A 16,572-nucleotide genomic window follows, 5' to 3' on the forward strand; every position below is an offset into this window, starting at 1 on the left:
CAGAAATCCAACCCTTCTGCAGTCCTACAGATGACAGAAGATTGGCTGATGGAGGAACCTCTGCTCCTCCAGTGATGCTGCTTTTCACATAAAAACATTTTTGTTTCTTTGACATTTGTGTTACTTATATAAATGCTTCATAATTCATAATTCTTTCTAGTCAGTGAAGAAACAGAAACTTCCCACCAGTCAGTCTGACAGTCGTCCGTCTTGCAGTACGCCATCACCAAAAAGCAGAAAAGACCCATTCCACTGGTCAGAGACCCAGTCTACTGGTCAGAGACCCAGTCTACTGGTCAGAGACCCAGTCTACTGGTCAGAGACCCAGTCTACTGGTCAGAGACCCATTCCACTGGTTAGAGACCCAGTCTACTGGTCAGAGACCCAGTCTACTGGTCAGAGACCCAGTCTACTGGTCAGAGACCCATTCCACTGGTTATAGATCCAGTCTACTGGTTAGAGACCAGGCGGGGCGTTTGACGCAGCTGAGAACCAACTGAGCCACTGTTCTACCAAAGGCCAGCACTGAGACGGCTTTAGAAAAAATTATGCAGAATTAAACAAATTTACACAAAAATGTCAAAAATTTGCACAGAAAGACAAAGACATAACATTAAACACCTACTAACATAGGTAACTTGTGACTGTAGTTTGTCTTTAGTGGCCTTTATTTGAAAGTAATTTGACAAGAAAGACATGCAGCAAATATTACCAGGCCGGGAATCGAACCTGCGACTGCTGAGGCCTCCATAGGGGGTCATGCTTTGCCTCTGCACCACCACAGCACGAGATAATAAAACCTTCTTGAGATCGATTATATCTTTTATTTAGCTTCTTCTGTGTGGAACTTCAAAATAGAAGAAGCAAAGATCGATTTGTTTAAGACGGAGCGCATCTCGCAGTTCACTGAGAATAGACTTTAAGAGACTGTTGTAGGTTCAGAAAGGACTGAAGGGCTGAGCACCATCAAACATCTGCTGCTGTTTTAACTTCCAGACCTCTCAGATCTTCTGGTTGTGGTCTTGAGAGATGTGCCCAATATGTAAATGTGTTTATGTTCCCACTGCTGAGTCAAGGATGTTGATGAATGTATAACATGGATTGGTGGTCTAAAAAAAATGACTTTCATAATGGGAGCAGAGACGTACCGGTCTTCATCCATCTTCCTCCTCTCATCCCAACCAGCCACATATTAATATGTCCATATACTACATGTTATTCCTTTAGTCTGCAGATATTTTGTTGTGCATGGGTCAACACATTTTATGAGAGATTGTCACAGCATGAGCCAGGAAATAACTGAAAATGAACAATAATCCTTAAATTTTAGATCACAAAAACATTAAAGCTCAATGAAACATAAGAGCCATAAATAATCACCTTTATTTCCAATTACATCTCGTTTCAATAAAAAGCTAATTATGAATTAATTTGTGATGTTCCAGGAAATGCACCTCCTCTGGTTCTCCATTGTGATTCCCCAACCTGCCGTCCCAGTTCAGCCCCAAGTTAAACGCATATCTGAGCTCCTCTCTTCCAAACTTGATCTCGCTCCACTTTTGCAATCTTTGCTCTGTCATGTTACGACAAACTACATTTGCTTTCAAATGTGCATTAAACCTCAGAGTTAAACGTTTACAGGTATGTTCAGACTTCAGGAGGGATGTACTGATGCTGTGTCAACCATTTTACAATGTGGCCTTTCAGGCCCGGGTCAAACTGCACAGTGTATGAACTATGACAACGACGACAGTCTCACAAGCACATGGCCATGTGTTGACTATCTCTCCTCTGCTTTGTGAGTTGTCATATGTCTGCCCATGCTACCACATTCAGTAAAAGATTTACCACACACCTCACAGGAGTCGGGCTTTTCGCCCGTATGAGTTATCATGTGTTCAGTCAAATTGCTGCCGTACCGGAAGGAGTTACCACAAACTGTGCAAGTATACGGCTTCTCGTGTGTATGACTCCTCATATGTCTGTCCACTCTGCTACATTCACTAAACGATTTACCACAAACTTCACAGGAATATGGCTTCTCGCCTGTGTGTGTTCTCATATGAATAGTTAAATGGCAGTTTTTCCTGAAGGACTTACCACAGACTTCACAAGAATATGGTCTTTCTCCTGTGTGGATTCTTGTGTGAACATTCAAACGGCTAATAAAAGCAAAAGACTTGCCACACACTTTGCAAGCAAAGGGTTTCTCTCCAGTGTGAGTTCTCATGTGCCGAGCCATGCTACTGCTGCCACTGAAAGATTTACCACACACCTTACACACATGCAGCTTCTCACCTGTATGGGTTCTCATGTGACCCACCAACTCACTGCTCTGTCTGAAAGATTTACTGCACAATTCACAAGGGTGGGGTTTGTCACCTGTGTGAGCCTTTATGTGACGTGCTAACTCGCTACTCCGCTTATACGATTTGTCACAGAGCCTACAGGAATATGGCTTCTCTCCTGTATGAGTTTGCATGTGAGACGTCAAGTATTTACGTCTTGTGAAGGATTTGCCACATATTTCACAAGAAGGAACATTTTTATGATGTTCTAGTTCTGAACTGTCCAGATTGTCCCTGATATTTCTGATGTCCAGATCTGTATCTTTACTGGATCCTGAGTCTTCCTGGTTGCTTCCTTGTTCATGACGGTTCGCATCTTCAGGATGGATCCCAGAGAGGTTCTGGTTCTTGTTTGGTTCTGGTTCACTGCCGTCCCTTAGCTCAACAGGTTCCTGTTTTAGTACAATCTGCTTCCCATCCTGATCACTGCAGAAATCCTCCTGCTCCTCTTTAATCTGGATAAGTTCTGGTTCCTCCTTTGTCTCCATCATCTGCTCCAGTTCTGGCTCATTATGGAATATTTCCTCATCAGCAGGAATCGCCATAGAAGTGTTGTTCTCCTGCTTTGGTAAAATCTGCCCATCATCCTGGAAGATCCTCAGTTGAGTCTCTTCTTCTTTCATTGACAGAAGTTCTGGTTCCTGTTTCGTCTCAGTGATCTGCTGTGGATCTGTTTCCCCCGGTTCCTGTTTTATTTCTACAGGATTTGAAATCTTGTGATCAACAATTGAATTCCTCTCTTTCGTTATTAGAAGATTATCAGCCAGAACCTCCCATGTAGTGACAGACATGATGCTGAGGGAGACCTGAGGACATAAAGAGGACACAAAGAGGACATCGCTGTAATGAGATCGAAAAACAAAACTAGACATAGAAATTATAAGATCTGGACGATTGAGCTCATCCCAACTCAGCTGCACCCACTAACTTTAAAATGAAATATATTGACAACTTTTAGTGAAACATATAGCAGTAAAACAGAAATAAGTACCAAAAATACTTTTCCAAACATGAACATAACAAGGCTCCTTTAAAATAAAAAAATAAAATAACAATAAAGACATATTATATTCCATATGGGACATTGTTTTGTTGCGGATTAACTCTGATTATTGGCATGTATATTGTTCGGTAGTTCTAGTTTGTGTTGCTACCTGGAGAAACGTTGCCACTCACAAGATGGTGGCGGCGTGACGTATTGTTTCTACGAGGCATCTGCTCTTTATTTTTCGTGTTTATGCATCAGATTATTTAATCTCCAGATAATCTGACTCTGGCCGCTGATTCCCTCTCAACATGTTGGAGGCGATCATTGCGGTAAACAGTCAATATTTACGGTCAGAACCGATTAAATATGATTCTCTCACCTTATTAACTTGTTTTTATTCTTCAGAAAACAGAAAAGCGTCCAATAAATGTCCAGCAGCCTGAGACCGTTAAGAGCTGCTCTCCAGAAGGAAACGGGTTCCCTGCGCTTCTCTGTTAGCACGGAGGCTAACAGGAAATGACCTTTAAAGACGGAACAAATACGATCAGTCAACACTCTGTTGGTTCATTACTGCCACCTCTCGGCCAGTGTTTGTTCCTACAGCGTATTTCAGCAGTAAGGAAGTTCAAAGTGATAAAAGATAACAATAAACAAGCAAAAAACAATGTTTACATTAATTTGGCACAATAAAGGTTTTAAAGTAAAGAAAAGTTGTAATCCAGACTAAAATTAATCAATTTCCCTTTTATTATTAACCAAAGGAAACGAACAAACTGATTTTGTCGCTGTGATTTGAAGAAAATCAGTTTTGCAGTTTTCTGAAAGTTTATTCCATATAAAAACCGAATGTTATAATAATGTTTTCTGTAAAGACATAAAACAGTAAAAAATGTGACAAATGTGAATTACAAAGAAAATAATAAAGAGTTAGTCTTTGGTCAATCAAGGAAAACAAATCTATACTGCATTACATTTTAAATAAGTAAACAGAATCAATTAGTGTAAAAAAAAGTCAACATGTTAAATATTCCACGCATTATAAGCAGGACAACACAAATTTAAAAAATAATATAGATGTTAGAATAAAAAATGTTTTGCTCTTTATGCATTTTGAAGTTTCACAAATCATTTTAATTTATGAAAAACGGTTTAATAATGTAAACATTTGCATCCATGTGTGGGGATATACTAACTCACCCTTCACCATGTAATGATTTTTTTAAAATAACTGTTTCAAGTCCGATTTAAAGGAAAATATAAAGAAAGGCAGAAAAGTCAAGACTTTATTAATGAGAGTCAAAAGTTCAACAATAAACAGGTTTATAATATACAGAAACAGATGCAGGTTATACATTAAATACCAATGGTTTCTGTATACAAAATAAAAGTATGTGGACATGATTTAAAACATTTAAGTATACAGACACACAAAACAGATGGCAACCCTACGGTTGTCATGATATTAAAGCTTCAAACTCAATATCAATACTAAGAAAATACCATAATATCAATAGCGTTGAGTCCAGTTAAGAGCAAGACATATGATTAATGCAATGATATTTCAACTTCATTAATCAGGGACAAAACCAATGAGTATGGGAGAATTCAATCCTCATTATAAAAATATGATTTAAAACTGTCAGTATAAGAGCAGAAAAGGTCATGCTTTCTAAATAATAGATGTTAGCAATGTAAGCAAATTATTCTCTCTGAAAATGACACTTTTACAGCAACATCCATAAATAATCTCTTTACAGTTTATCAGCAGGAGATGAAAAGCATGTGATTTACATCCAAAACTGCACGTAAATACAGCTTCTCACCTGTATGAAAAATGAAAAGGTATTTTTGTACCTGAAACCTTTTCCCCCAATCAAACATGAGAAAAGCTTCTCATCTGTGTGAGTTCTCATGACGACTCAAATGGCTGCTATATCTAAAAGACTTTCCACACATTTTACAAGAGTAGGGCTTCTCCCCTGTGTGGGTTCTCATGTGCACAGCCAAGGAGGATTGCCTTGTGAAACCTTTTCCACAGGTCAGACAGGAGAAAGACTTCTCACCTGTGTGACTTTTAAGGTGACGAGTCAAATCACTGGGCTGTACGAAAGATTTATCACACACTTCACAAGTATACGGTTTTTCACCTGTGTGGGTTCTCATATGTCGAGCCATTGTATTACAGTGACGAAAAGATTTACCACATGCTTCACAAGAATATGGCTTCTCCCCTGTGTGTGTTCTCATATGTCTGGCTAAGTTACTACAGTGGCTGAATGATTTTCCACACACTTGACAGTGATAAGGCTTCTTACCTGTGTGGGTTTTCATATGTTTGGCTCTGGCACTACAATCAGCAAAGCATTTATCACACAGTTCACAAGGATATGGTTTCTCACCTGTGTGAGTTCTTATGTGGTCAGTCAGGTACTTGTATGTAGTGAAACATTTGCCACATACTTCACAGGATGGTATATTTAGTTTAGCTGCTTTTAGTTTTGAGTTGTTTCCACCCGGGTTGCTTCCTTGCTGATGCTGGTCTTCAACTTTAAGGCTGTTCTCAAAAAGAAGTTGGTCCTTGTTTGGTTCTCTGTTGTCCCTAAGCTCATCAGCAGGAGTCACCATACAGGTGTCAACTTCCTGCTTCTCCACCAGCTGACCTCCATCCTGATCCTCCTCCTCCTCTTTGATCTTCACAGGTTCTGGTTCTTCTGGTTCCTCCTTCACTTGTACAGGTTCTGGTTCCTCCTTTGTCTCCATCATTTGCTGTAGTTCTGGGTCATAGTGGAATATTTCCTCATCAGCAGGAGACACCATAAAGCTGTTGGTCTCCTGCTTCACTAAAACCTGCCCTTCATCCTGGGAGATCCTCAGGTCAACCAGTTCTGCTTTGATTGGTTTTGGTTCTGGTTCCTCCTCTTCCTCTTTTATCTGTGCAATGTTTGGAGTATTGTAATCAACAGTTAGGTTTCTCTCTTTGGTTATGAGAAAGCTGTCCTCCAGAACCTCCCATGTAGTGACAGACATGATGCTGAGAGGAAGAACAGAACAGATTATTTACATTTCTGTAAAATGTTTTTATTAAGAGAAAACAGTAATGTGAGGTTTGTCATTTAAAGTGATGGTTGTAATTATTACCATGGTTGGTTAAGTAATCATCAATATAAATACATTTAAATATGAAATCAAATTTGTTTGCAATTTAAGCAAATTGTAAATATCAAAACTTGTTTAAATTACTCAAAATGTTCATGTAATATTTGTAATTTTAATTTGGAAAACTTAAAGTCCAGCAGGAAGTAGCAGGTGGGCAGGTTGAGGACCTGGAACCACATGTTTACTTACAGAAAGAGCTGGAAGCGGTTCAGAGCCCAATAAATGTCCAGTGTGATGTCCTTTTTGTCCGCTTTAGGAAGAGACCCATTTCTCCTCTTTGTCAGTTAGCTTGGAGGCTAACTGGGCTCCTTCAGGCTGCTGTTGCTGCTGAAACAGAGAAAAATCACTGTGAAAGGGAAGGTTAATAAAACTGTCAGCCGTTAGAAGGAGACCAGCATAAAGGATGTTTTTTCTAATACAGTATCACAATATCTCAATCGACAACAAAGACCATTTTTTTCTATTCTGAGTCCATTACAATACTGTAATAATTCAAATTAAATTAAAAATAAAAAATACTTTATTTATCCCAAAAGGAAATGAAATTCTAAGTACATTATTTGCATTAGTTGAATGGAGACTTGAGATATTTTTGTTATTTGCTTAATAATCTGACAGATTAAAGTGTTTATCTCTTGCATCACAGTGAAACATTCATAACGAAGCTGAACTACAGATCATACAAATTTAAACATTTTACTCGTTTTGTATTTCACACCATGAAACCCACTAAATAAATAAATAAAGCCATTCAGTTGGAAACAAACAATGATGAGGAAAACAAACCATGGAGCTGATAACGCGGACACGTCCCGGTTCCTCCGCGGCATTAACTAGTTCCTCGGTCATATTTTCTGTCTTCCAGTTGATTTGGGGTCGATGCTGTTGATTTTTTTCTCCGGAAGTTGGTCTTATTAATTCTCTCTGAAGATGAACCGAAGATTTCGTCAATGTTCCCACTGAAATATCCAGCTCACACAGCAAAAACCGTTTTCCAGCCGAACATTTACAGATGGAACCCTGGAAGCTAACGCTACTAGCTTGTCCTTGTTTACTTCCGCCGGAAGTCCCACACAGAGAGTTGCAGTCAAAACAGTTCACATCCTTTGAGTTCCGCCTCCGACTATAAGCATTTGGGTTTTTATCAACTATTGATATTCTGTTTTTTTAATTATAATCAACATAAAAATATTTTTTCTATTTATATTTTAATTATTTTATAGATAGATAGATAGATAGATAGATAGATAGATAGATAGATAGATAGATAGATAGATAGATAGATAGATAGATAGATAGATAGATAGATAGATAGATAGATAGATAATGTAGTTCTGAGGTATTTCTGAAAAACATTACATCACTCATAAAGTTTCCAGAGGAAACTGGAGGAGTCTGTAATTAAATTCAGCAACTTTATTTAATATCCAAACAAGGCACCTAAGGGCAATAGAATCAGCTACAGCTGAAATACACATAAACAATTAAAATCCATCCATTTTCTTACACCTTCTCCCTATTGGAGGAGCTGCTGCCTGGGCGAGAGGCGGGGTCACCTGGACAGGTCACTGATGCAGGGAAACACAGAGACAGACAGGAGACACACACACACACACACACACACACACACACACACACACACACACACACACACACACACACACACACACACACACACACACACACACACTTACTTTGGGGTTAATTCAACCGTTAAAAGGTTTTCTAAAACGATGTGCTCTTATTTATTAAGTTATGCTTTGCAAGGGTCAGTACAGCCTAACAGAAAATATTAGTACATTGAAACTGGGGGATTCACAGCAGAGGCTTTGGGGAGACAGAAGTTTTCATGCCCAGATTATTTCTGCAGATTGTTAACATCTGTTGAAATGGTTTTCAGATGTTTGTTTTCACACAGACCCACTGAGCCGAGCTCCTGGGAAACTTAAACAGCAAACATGGCACAGCGGTTCAGCTATTACGAGTTCACGACAAACACGCAACAAATATCCAAATGATCAAACATGTCGTGTTAAATACTGAAATAAAATCTACTTATGTTCCAGTTATAAATCAAAGGCAAATGTAAACTTTTAGATTTGATTTAAATGAACTCAGTTTTACAGTTTTCTGTCAGTTTGTTAATTTTGTTTGGTTCTGGGAACTTGAACCGAAACCTGAGTGGTTGATATGACGACAGGTGATTTATGGATTTTGGTGCGAAGCCACCGTGTGATTTATAAACCAACATGTTAAAGTCTGTTTTTTTGGGTTACAGGGATTTTAGAACTGGGTTGATGAGCTCTTCTTTCCTGGTTTGGTGAAAAGTTAGGAAAGAAGAGGAATAACTAGTTACACCAGGACTTTTAAGGCTTTGGGACCAGCTATTACTGCAGATAAGAATCAAAGATCAAATAGACATCAGAGTAAACATTGATCTGATTGTAGAAATACATTCATCCTGATTAGTTTTTGTACATTTATTAACTGCAGTCAGCAGTTTATTAGTACTAGTTCTGAGTTCTCTTCAGTTTGCCTCCACCATTTGTTCACAATTCCTCACATTATTACATCACAGCCAATTCCTTCACTAGCAAGCAGACTAATGGGAGATATGATGCTTTCTGGACCTACTGGTTCTGCTGGAGCTGGGAAACATTTCAACTGTTAGCAGCAGCTATAATTTTCTGCCAGTCTCACCTGTGTGAGTTTTAAGGTGACAAACTAGACTTTTTCTCAATCTGAAAGATTTGTCACATAGTTCACAAGAATACGGTTTGTCACCTGTATGAATTCTCATATGGCAGACCAGAGCACGATGCTGTACAAAACGTTTATGACAACATTCACAGCTGAACAGTTTCTCGGCTCTGTGAGTTCTCAGGTGATCAGCCAAATTAACTTTCTGTATGAACGATTTGCCGCACAGTTTGCAGGGATGTGGCTTCTCACCTGTGTGAGTTTTAAGGTGATCAGCTAAATGACTGTTACGTCTGAAAAGTTTATCACACAACTCACAATGAAATGGTCTTTCATCTGTGTGAGTTCTTTGGTGACAAGTTAAAATACTTCTCGTGCTAAAAGATCTGTCACACATGTCACATGGAAAAGGTTTTTCACCAGTGTGTGTTCTGAGGTGACGTATTAAATTACTTCTTGTGCTAAAAGATTTATCACACGTGTTACAAGGATTTGGTTTCTCCCCAGTGTGAGTTCTAAGGTGAGCAGTCAAGTAGTAAGGCTTAGTGAAATGTTTTCCACACACACTGCACAGGGGCAAATAGGACGTTTGTCTTTCTCGTTCTGCATTGTCCATCTGATTTCTGGAGCGGTGAGGTTTCTGCTCTGGCTGCAGATCTTTATCTCTACTGGATCCTGAGTCGTTCTGGTCGCTTCCTTGGTTCTGATCTTCAGCCTGGATTCCAGAGAGGAGCTGGTTCCTGTCTGTTTGCTCAATGTTTGGAGAAACCATCACAATTTCAGGCTCCTGCTTCACTGTCAGATGATCCTCCTCTTCCTCTTTCATCCTCACAGGTTCTGGTTCTTCTGGTTCCTTTTTAATCTCTACAGGTTCTGGTTCCTGCTTCGTCTCCGTCCTCTGCTCCAGTTCTGGATCCTCATCAGCAGCAGTCGCCGTGGAGACGCTGCTCTCCTGTTTCACTAAAAGCTGCTCTTCATCCTGAAAGAGTTGAATTTGTTCTGCTTTGATTGGCTGCGGTTCTGGTTCCCCCTGCTCCTCTTTTATCCGTCTTTGATCATCCATCAGAACATCTGAAGTCGTAACAGACATGATGCTGCGCAAGACCTGAAGGAAGAACAGCAGGATGTTAACGGCAAATGTTTAAAATTAATATCATCTGGAAAAACTTTAAGAATTCATATTTTACTAATGTTTTTTACTGTAACGTATAAAATAGCTTTTAAACATCATATTGTAAACACAGGCAAAATATTTCTCAATCATTTTAGGCCTCAGGAGTTTCTGGTTGCACATTTTATCAGAAAAGGATGAAAAGTCTTCAGAATCCACACCTGAACTAAAGTTGTCAAAAACACGAATCTGTGTCTGTCCTCCATGTTTCCACGTCATTCAGCCACCAGTGACGTCATGAAACCCGGAGGGTCAAAAGTCACAAACACAAAATCTTCTGATGCTGCAGCCCAAAATAAACCCCCAAAAAACCAAATCACACACATGTCTCCTTCCTCCGCGGTATCAACTAGTTCCCTGACCCAGTTCATTCAGAACCGCGCAGTGAACGTACCGCGAGGTTCCGAAATCATTTGGGTTTTCCAGCTGATATCCGACAGTCTGAGCTGATCCTCCAAATGACGTCACAACAATATCTGGTTTCATCCATTCAGATTAATGAGAGTTTCAGCAAAAACATTTAACCAGATATTCAGGATGAATCCTGGAGCTAACGCTGCTAGCGCCTTCTGGTTTACTTCCGCCGGAAGTGTCACATGTAGCTTTGCACTAGAAACAGTTAACATCCTTTGAGTTCCGCCTCCAGCTCTAAACGTTTAGGTTTCCATCCCATGATTTATTTTTATATTATTTTGGACATAAGCCAATCATTTAATGTGATGTATTACTTACATAAAATTAAATGATTTACTTTTTACAGGGACAGTGCATATTATTTACATTTCTGTAAAAACACCAGTTAGCCAGAAGACTATTTTTTTTATCTGCAGCCTCCAGACAAACGTTAAAGTCTCCAAAAGAATCAGAGTAAAATGACATATTTGTTTCAGTGAATTCATCTTGAAATCATCCATCGTCTGTGTCAATTCATCCTCACACAGGAGCTTGTTTGTTGTGTGGAAAATCTCTTCCTCCTCATGGAAAATGTTTTTAATATTTCTCCAACAGCAGCAGCGAGTCGCTCTCTGATGATTAACCGAACATACTGAAATATTCATCTGCAAACAGCAAAAATCACTTTATAATAAAAGGTAACAAGGATGCCTGGAACTTTTTTATTATTATTAATTACTTAATTATACAAAATCATGTGGCATATACATACATGGAGAAGTCAAATTGTACAGGCTTAAGGCACACATATAACTAAAACATAATAACAAAATAATAATAATAATAAAAAAAAGTTAAATAAATAAAATCAATAAAATCAGTCAGACATTAAACTGAGGGATTACAGAACAAAAAACAGAAAAAGACAAAAGGGCTTTAGTTCTCAAATAAAGTCAGGTCGTTATGAGCGTCCAAAAGTTTGTTTTTGATCAGTTTTAAGGTTCTGAAGTGGTTTTCCATCAGAAGGTTTTTACAGGCTGAAAAGTCCGGTTTTCTATTCCCCACTTACAGAGTGGATGAAGAATTTGGCGAGGATCAGCAGTTTGTTAAGAACCAGGTCGGTTAGGATGCCTGGAAATCTCACAGCAAAGTTTCTGTTCTTCTTCTTCTTCATGTCGCAGGTAGTCAAAGAAATAAACGGTGCATTACTGCTTTAAAAATAAATACGTTTAAAAATGCAATGAGACTAAAACCTCACTTATCATGTCAAAAATCAGTTGGATGTTTTAGAACCATCTTTTCTTCTGTTTCTGATACCGTTACTTTAACCTGTTTGACACTTTCAATTTCTAATCTAATGAAATTTTGATCACAATTAGCCAGAAGACTATTTTTCATCTGCAGCCTCCAGACAAATGTTAAAGTCTCCAAAAGAATCAGAGTAAAATGACATATTTGTTTCAGTGAAGTCATCTTGAAATCATCCATTGTCTGTGTCAATTCACAGGTTCCAACTACAAATATTTTTTCTGAGTCTTGATCTAAACATAAACATATTTTTTGCCAATTGATTCAAACAACTTTAAGAATGACTTTAGCATATCCATAATCTAACAAACTGCAGTCATGTAAAATGAATGTTTATTACTGCTCTGGATTAGGAGGTTCTGAAATTCTGCAAAAAATCCATAATTGAAGAAGTATACACCCATAACATATTTATGTATATGTGAAATTAATTGTGTTACAATCTGGTCAACCACTGCAACAAAGGAAAGACATAAAGCAGAGATAAATTATAATCAGTGTGTCTTGGTCTTTTTGTACATTTTTGCAGTAAAAATTGCTGATTTTAAAAATATTTGTAAGAACTTTTGTTGTAGTTTTTCCTCATTGGAAGAAAAAAAGTGAATAAAATAAGCAGACAGATTTGGGCACAAATCTTTTTACTCGTTAAAGAGATTCAGCTCAATTTCAGGTCCCAAATAAACATGAAGCAAGAAAAGGGAAGGCAGGTCAGGATTCTTTACACCATGAAAACAAACATTCAGCTTCAGCAAAATCACTAAATATTGTAATAAAACTAAAATAAATCTATTTTCCAGTTTGTATTAATAAAGCACAATTATAAAGAAATGGGATTTTAACATTTATTTAAAAAAGCTGTTCCAAGCTTTGATAAGCGGTGAAGTGTGTATCTACAGGAGCCAGTCAGTGACGTTCTCTACTGTCATAGCTTTGACTAAATACCAGCTGCACCAGGTTCTAAGGCTTTGAAAGCAGTCACTGCTCAGAAATGCTCCAACTGGGAAAAGAATCAAAGATCACTTTGTTCTAACATTATTTTATACTATATACATGGCTCCAATCAGATTCACCATTTGTTCACTTTTCCTCACATTATTCATTATTATAAAGCTGCTAATTCCTTCACAAACAAACAGAGGAGTCATGAGTGGACACCTTTAGCAGAGTTGGCAAGTACTGAGTGTTTAGCAGCAGCTAGCTAAGGGTTTTTGTCAGTTGCATCTGTATGAGTTTTAAGGTGAAGAACTAAACTTTTTCTCCATCTGAAAGTTTGATCACACTGCTTACAGGAATATGGTTTCTCTCCTGTGTGAATTCTCATATGGCAGGTCAGATCACTATGATGTATGAAAGATTTATCACAGGACCTGCAACTAAACGGTCTCTCCCGGGTGTGAGTTCTCAGGTGATCGTCTAAACAGGCTTTCTGTGTGAAGGATCTGTCACACAGTTCACACAGGTATGGCTTCTCCCCTGTGTGAGTCCTGAGGTGACGCAATAAATTACTACCATGTTTAAAAGATCTATCGCAAAGTTCACAATGATATGGCTGCTCACCTGTGTGAGTTCTGAGATGAGATAATAAATTACTTCTCTTTGTAAAAGATTTATCACACATATTACAAGGCAGCTGCTTTTCACCTGTGTGAGTTCTGAGGTGAGAAGCTAAATGACTATTCCGTTTGAAAGACTTTTCACAAAGCTCACAAGGAAAGAGTTTCTGTACAGGTCCATCCGAGTGGTTCCTCATGTGAACCGTCAAGTACGATCGCCTGGTAAAATATTTGTCACATATTTTACAATACGGCTTATCCTTCATGTGGGTTTTCAAGTGAGCAGTTAAGTAGTAAGGCTTAGTGAAACGTTTACCACAAATGTTACACTGGTGAAAATCTGATTTTTGCCCTTGTATTTCTGAATTGTCCACATTGTTGTTTCTACTGGATCCTGAGTCGTTCTGGTCGCTTCCATCTTCAGCCTGGTCCTTGTTTAGTTCTGGATCACTGTTGTGATTTTGATCATTAGTATGAGTCACCATAAAGGATTCAGGCTCTTCCTTCACTACAAGATGATATTTAACCTGATTGCATTCCTCCTCTTCCTCCTTAATGCTCACAGGTTCTGGATCTTCTGGTTCCTTTTTAATCTCTACAGGTTCTGGTTCCTCCTTTGTCTCCATCATCTGCTCCAGTTCTGGTTCACTGTGGCACATTTCTTCATAAACACGAGTTGCTGTAGAGGTGCTGGTCTCCCGCTTCAAGATGAGCTGTCCGTCATCCTGAACGACCCACAGCTGGATTTTTTCTGCTTTCTTTGGCCGTGGTTCTGGTTCCTCCTCTTCCTCTTCCTCTTTTATTCGTCTCTCTTTATTTATGAGAAGATCATCAACCAGAGCCTCTGAAGTAAGAGACATGGTGCCGTGAAAAACCTGAGGGAAGAACAACAGAACATGAATGACATTTCTGTAAAAACCCATCAGATGAAGTCTGTAAAAAATTTCAGGGTATAAATATCCTTAAACTCTTCACTATGAAACAGTTTTTTAAAATGTATTTTAAATCTATCTAGACAAACAATAGATCTGAAAATATAAAAAAGGAAAAGAAGAAAGTAAAATATGAACATTGGTGAACATTTTCTGCAGAGCAATTGTCTTATTCTTAGACAATAATTATGTTACCGTTATGTTATTGGAAGATATTATTGACAAAACTCATGCACCAATTACAGGGTTTTAAAAAGATGAAGACAAAAATACAATTGAAAGAAATAATGTTTTGCACCTCAGGTAATCCCTTCTTCAATCAAACTATATAATGCTGGTCACATTTAAAAGAAAAATAAATGACAAGAAACGTCATTTATAATAATTAGCTTATTATATTTATTATAGATTACCTATAATAAGTATAATAAGCTGAATTAAGGAGTCTTTGTGTAAAGCTTTGCTGTCTTTTCCTAAATCCTACCGTATAACTCAGAAAATCTTTTTCTTCTGCTAAAATAGGAGAATTAGTTTTCTCCACTGGGTTTACTAAAACCAACAAAGCTCCTGAAACACAGATCTTTTGTCAGTCTCCATGTTTACACCTGTCTGATTTTACAGCTACAGTGACATCAGAGGAGGATCATAATTCATAAACACTGGATTCTTCTGGTGCAATTTACTAAAGCCCACTGTGGAAAATCTGAATTTAGCATCTGGCATAAAAAGACTTTATTTTTCATTCAACTGTAAATTTAAAACGTGCATAATCAGCAACATTCTGTTGAAAGACTCGAATAACAACATAATAAACACGAATAAAGTATCAATATAAATATGGAAAGATAAATGGGAGCTTGGTAATCTTATGGCATGAGGAAATTAAGGCCTTTTAATGTCATAAAATAATTTCATAACTGTACGCTTTATCTACTCTGGTTATTTTTTTATATTATTTGCTTTATTAACAGAAATTATAAAGCGTAGCAACAAATACTGCGCGGTTTAGAAACACAGAATAAAGTCCTAATGAAGCTGCAGATCGACACGAATTTTACAGACATTACTGATTCAAACCTGTACTTTCACATCACGAAAACACCAAAAAACACAATAACTCCTAACAAAACAGCCAGAAAAACACAAACGGTGACGAATAAAGCAAACCATCGAGATGTAAACTTAACACAGACACGTCCTCCTTCCTCCGCGGTGAGAACTAGTCCCCTGAAAATATTCTCAGCATTTCAGTTATTTTATTCAGAAGCTGCTGTCAACATACCGGGAGGTTCGAGATGACTTGGAGTTTCCAGTTGTATCCAGCAGTCTGAGCTGAGGATCGATATTGATGAATATTTCTCCAGCAGCAGCAGTTAGTCGATCTCTGATCAATTCTCTCTGATCATTAACCGAAGATATTTTACTGTAGACACTGAAATATTAAGCCAACCAAGCAAAAATCGCTTTTTAACCGACGACAAACACAAAGAAGCTTATGAGCTAACGTTGTTAGCGCATTGTTTTACTTCTGCCGGAAGTCGTCTTCATCTACTTTTTGAAAAACCTTTATTGAACAAAATGAACAAAACGAAGAGCAGCGCATATATTAACTGTAGACACTGAAATGATCAGTTCACGCGGCAACAACCGTCAAATCGGTAAAATACAGTAAAATCCCTCAGAAGCTAACGCTGCTAACGCTGCGTTGGTTACTTCCGCCGGAAGTCCCACACGGATGTCTGCGCTAGAAAAATGTATATCCTCCAAGTTCCGCGAGATTCAGATATTTTTTTAAACTTTATTTCCAACATTATATTTTGGTCACTGCAGTGCAATATGTTTCGTTAATATTTTCACAAATTAATAAATCTAAGCTAAAACTAATGCTTTTGTTTCTGTGTTCAATGTTCAGCCAAATAGTAACAACACTTCAAAAAATAACAGGTTGGCTCTGCTGCCATGTTTCATCTGCAAAGGAGTCTTCCAGTCAGAATTCACTTCATTGGAATAATGTATATAAAAG

The 16,572-nt window shown here is 38.0% G+C and overlaps 4 protein-coding genes across 8 annotated transcripts; all 4 read right to left on the bottom strand.

Annotated features, from left to right (window-relative positions):
- Window positions 1-1,376: 1,376 nt before the first annotated feature.
- On the bottom strand, window positions 1,377-3,823 carry LOC129379172 (zinc finger protein 37-like). Its single transcript, XM_055059826.1, has 2 exons — window positions 3,716-3,823; window positions 1,377-3,154 (listed from the first exon to the last, which is right to left on the bottom strand). The coding sequence occupies exon 2, from the start codon at window positions 3,137-3,139 to the stop codon at window positions 1,781-1,783; it is 1,359 nt and encodes a 452-aa protein (XP_054915801.1). The 5' UTR covers window positions 3,140-3,154; window positions 3,716-3,823; the 3' UTR covers window positions 1,377-1,780.
- Window positions 3,824-4,607: 784 nt separating this feature from the next.
- Window positions 4,608-7,536, bottom strand: LOC129379260 (zinc finger protein 771-like). Of its 3 annotated transcripts, none has more exons than XM_055059965.1 (3): window positions 7,279-7,536; window positions 6,682-6,816; window positions 4,608-6,367 (listed from the first exon to the last, which is right to left on the bottom strand). In XM_055059965.1, exon 3 carries the CDS (start codon window positions 6,361-6,363, stop codon window positions 5,230-5,232), a length of 1,134 nt encoding a protein of 377 aa, XP_054915940.1. In that variant the 5' UTR covers window positions 6,364-6,367; window positions 6,682-6,816; window positions 7,279-7,536; the 3' UTR covers window positions 4,608-5,229. The 3 variants fall into 3 exon arrangements, with proteins under 3 accessions (XP_054915940.1, XP_054915935.1, XP_054915946.1); XM_055059960.1 differs by having other exon boundaries at window positions 6,682-6,819; XM_055059971.1 differs by having other exon boundaries at window positions 6,682-6,838.
- Window positions 7,537-7,893: 357 nt separating this feature from the next.
- Window positions 7,894-10,935, bottom strand: LOC129379251 (zinc finger protein 572-like). Its single transcript, XM_055059950.1, has 2 exons — window positions 10,525-10,935; window positions 7,894-10,297 (listed from the first exon to the last, which is right to left on the bottom strand). The coding sequence occupies exons 1-2, from the start codon at window positions 10,567-10,569 to the stop codon at window positions 9,170-9,172; spliced, it is 1,173 nt and encodes a 390-aa protein (XP_054915925.1). The 5' UTR covers window positions 10,570-10,935; the 3' UTR covers window positions 7,894-9,169.
- Window positions 10,936-11,473: 538 nt separating this feature from the next.
- On the bottom strand, window positions 11,474-16,355 carry LOC129379227 (zinc finger protein 3 homolog). Of its 3 annotated transcripts, none has more exons than XM_055059919.1 (2): window positions 15,832-16,355; window positions 11,474-14,492 (listed from the first exon to the last, which is right to left on the bottom strand). In XM_055059919.1, exon 2 carries the CDS (start codon window positions 14,475-14,477, stop codon window positions 13,263-13,265), a length of 1,215 nt encoding a protein of 404 aa, XP_054915894.1. In that variant the 5' UTR covers window positions 14,478-14,492; window positions 15,832-16,355; the 3' UTR covers window positions 11,474-13,262. The 3 variants fall into 3 exon arrangements, with proteins under 3 accessions (XP_054915894.1, XP_054915884.1, XP_054915903.1); XM_055059909.1 differs by lacking the exon at window positions 15,832-16,355 and adding an exon at window positions 15,717-15,785; XM_055059928.1 differs by lacking the exon at window positions 15,832-16,355 and adding an exon at window positions 15,627-15,706.
- Between the last annotated feature and the right edge of the window lie 217 nt (window positions 16,356-16,572).

Source organism: Poeciliopsis prolifica, unplaced genomic scaffold, assembly GCF_027474105.1.
Source record: "Poeciliopsis prolifica strain line A6 unplaced genomic scaffold, Auburn_PproV2 SCAFFOLD002, whole genome shotgun sequence".
NCBI classification, from domain to species: Eukaryota; Metazoa; Chordata; class Actinopteri; order Cyprinodontiformes; family Poeciliidae; genus Poeciliopsis; species Poeciliopsis prolifica.

Coding starts and splice junctions, on each gene's coding strand:
- LOC129379251 (XM_055059950.1), bottom strand. CDS start 10,569: ATGGAGGACAGACACAGATTCGTGTTTTTGACAACTTTAGTTCAG. Junction 10,298..10,524: donor TTTTGACAACTTTAGTTCAG/GTGTGGATTCTG, acceptor TTCTTCCTTCAG/GTCTTGCGCAGCATCATGTC.
- LOC129379260 (XM_055059965.1), bottom strand. CDS start 6,363: ATGTCTGTCACTACATGGGAGGTTCTGGAGGACAGCTTTCTCATAACC.
- LOC129379172 (XM_055059826.1), bottom strand. CDS start 3,139: ATGTCTGTCACTACATGGGAGGTTCTGGCTGATAATCTTCTAATAACG.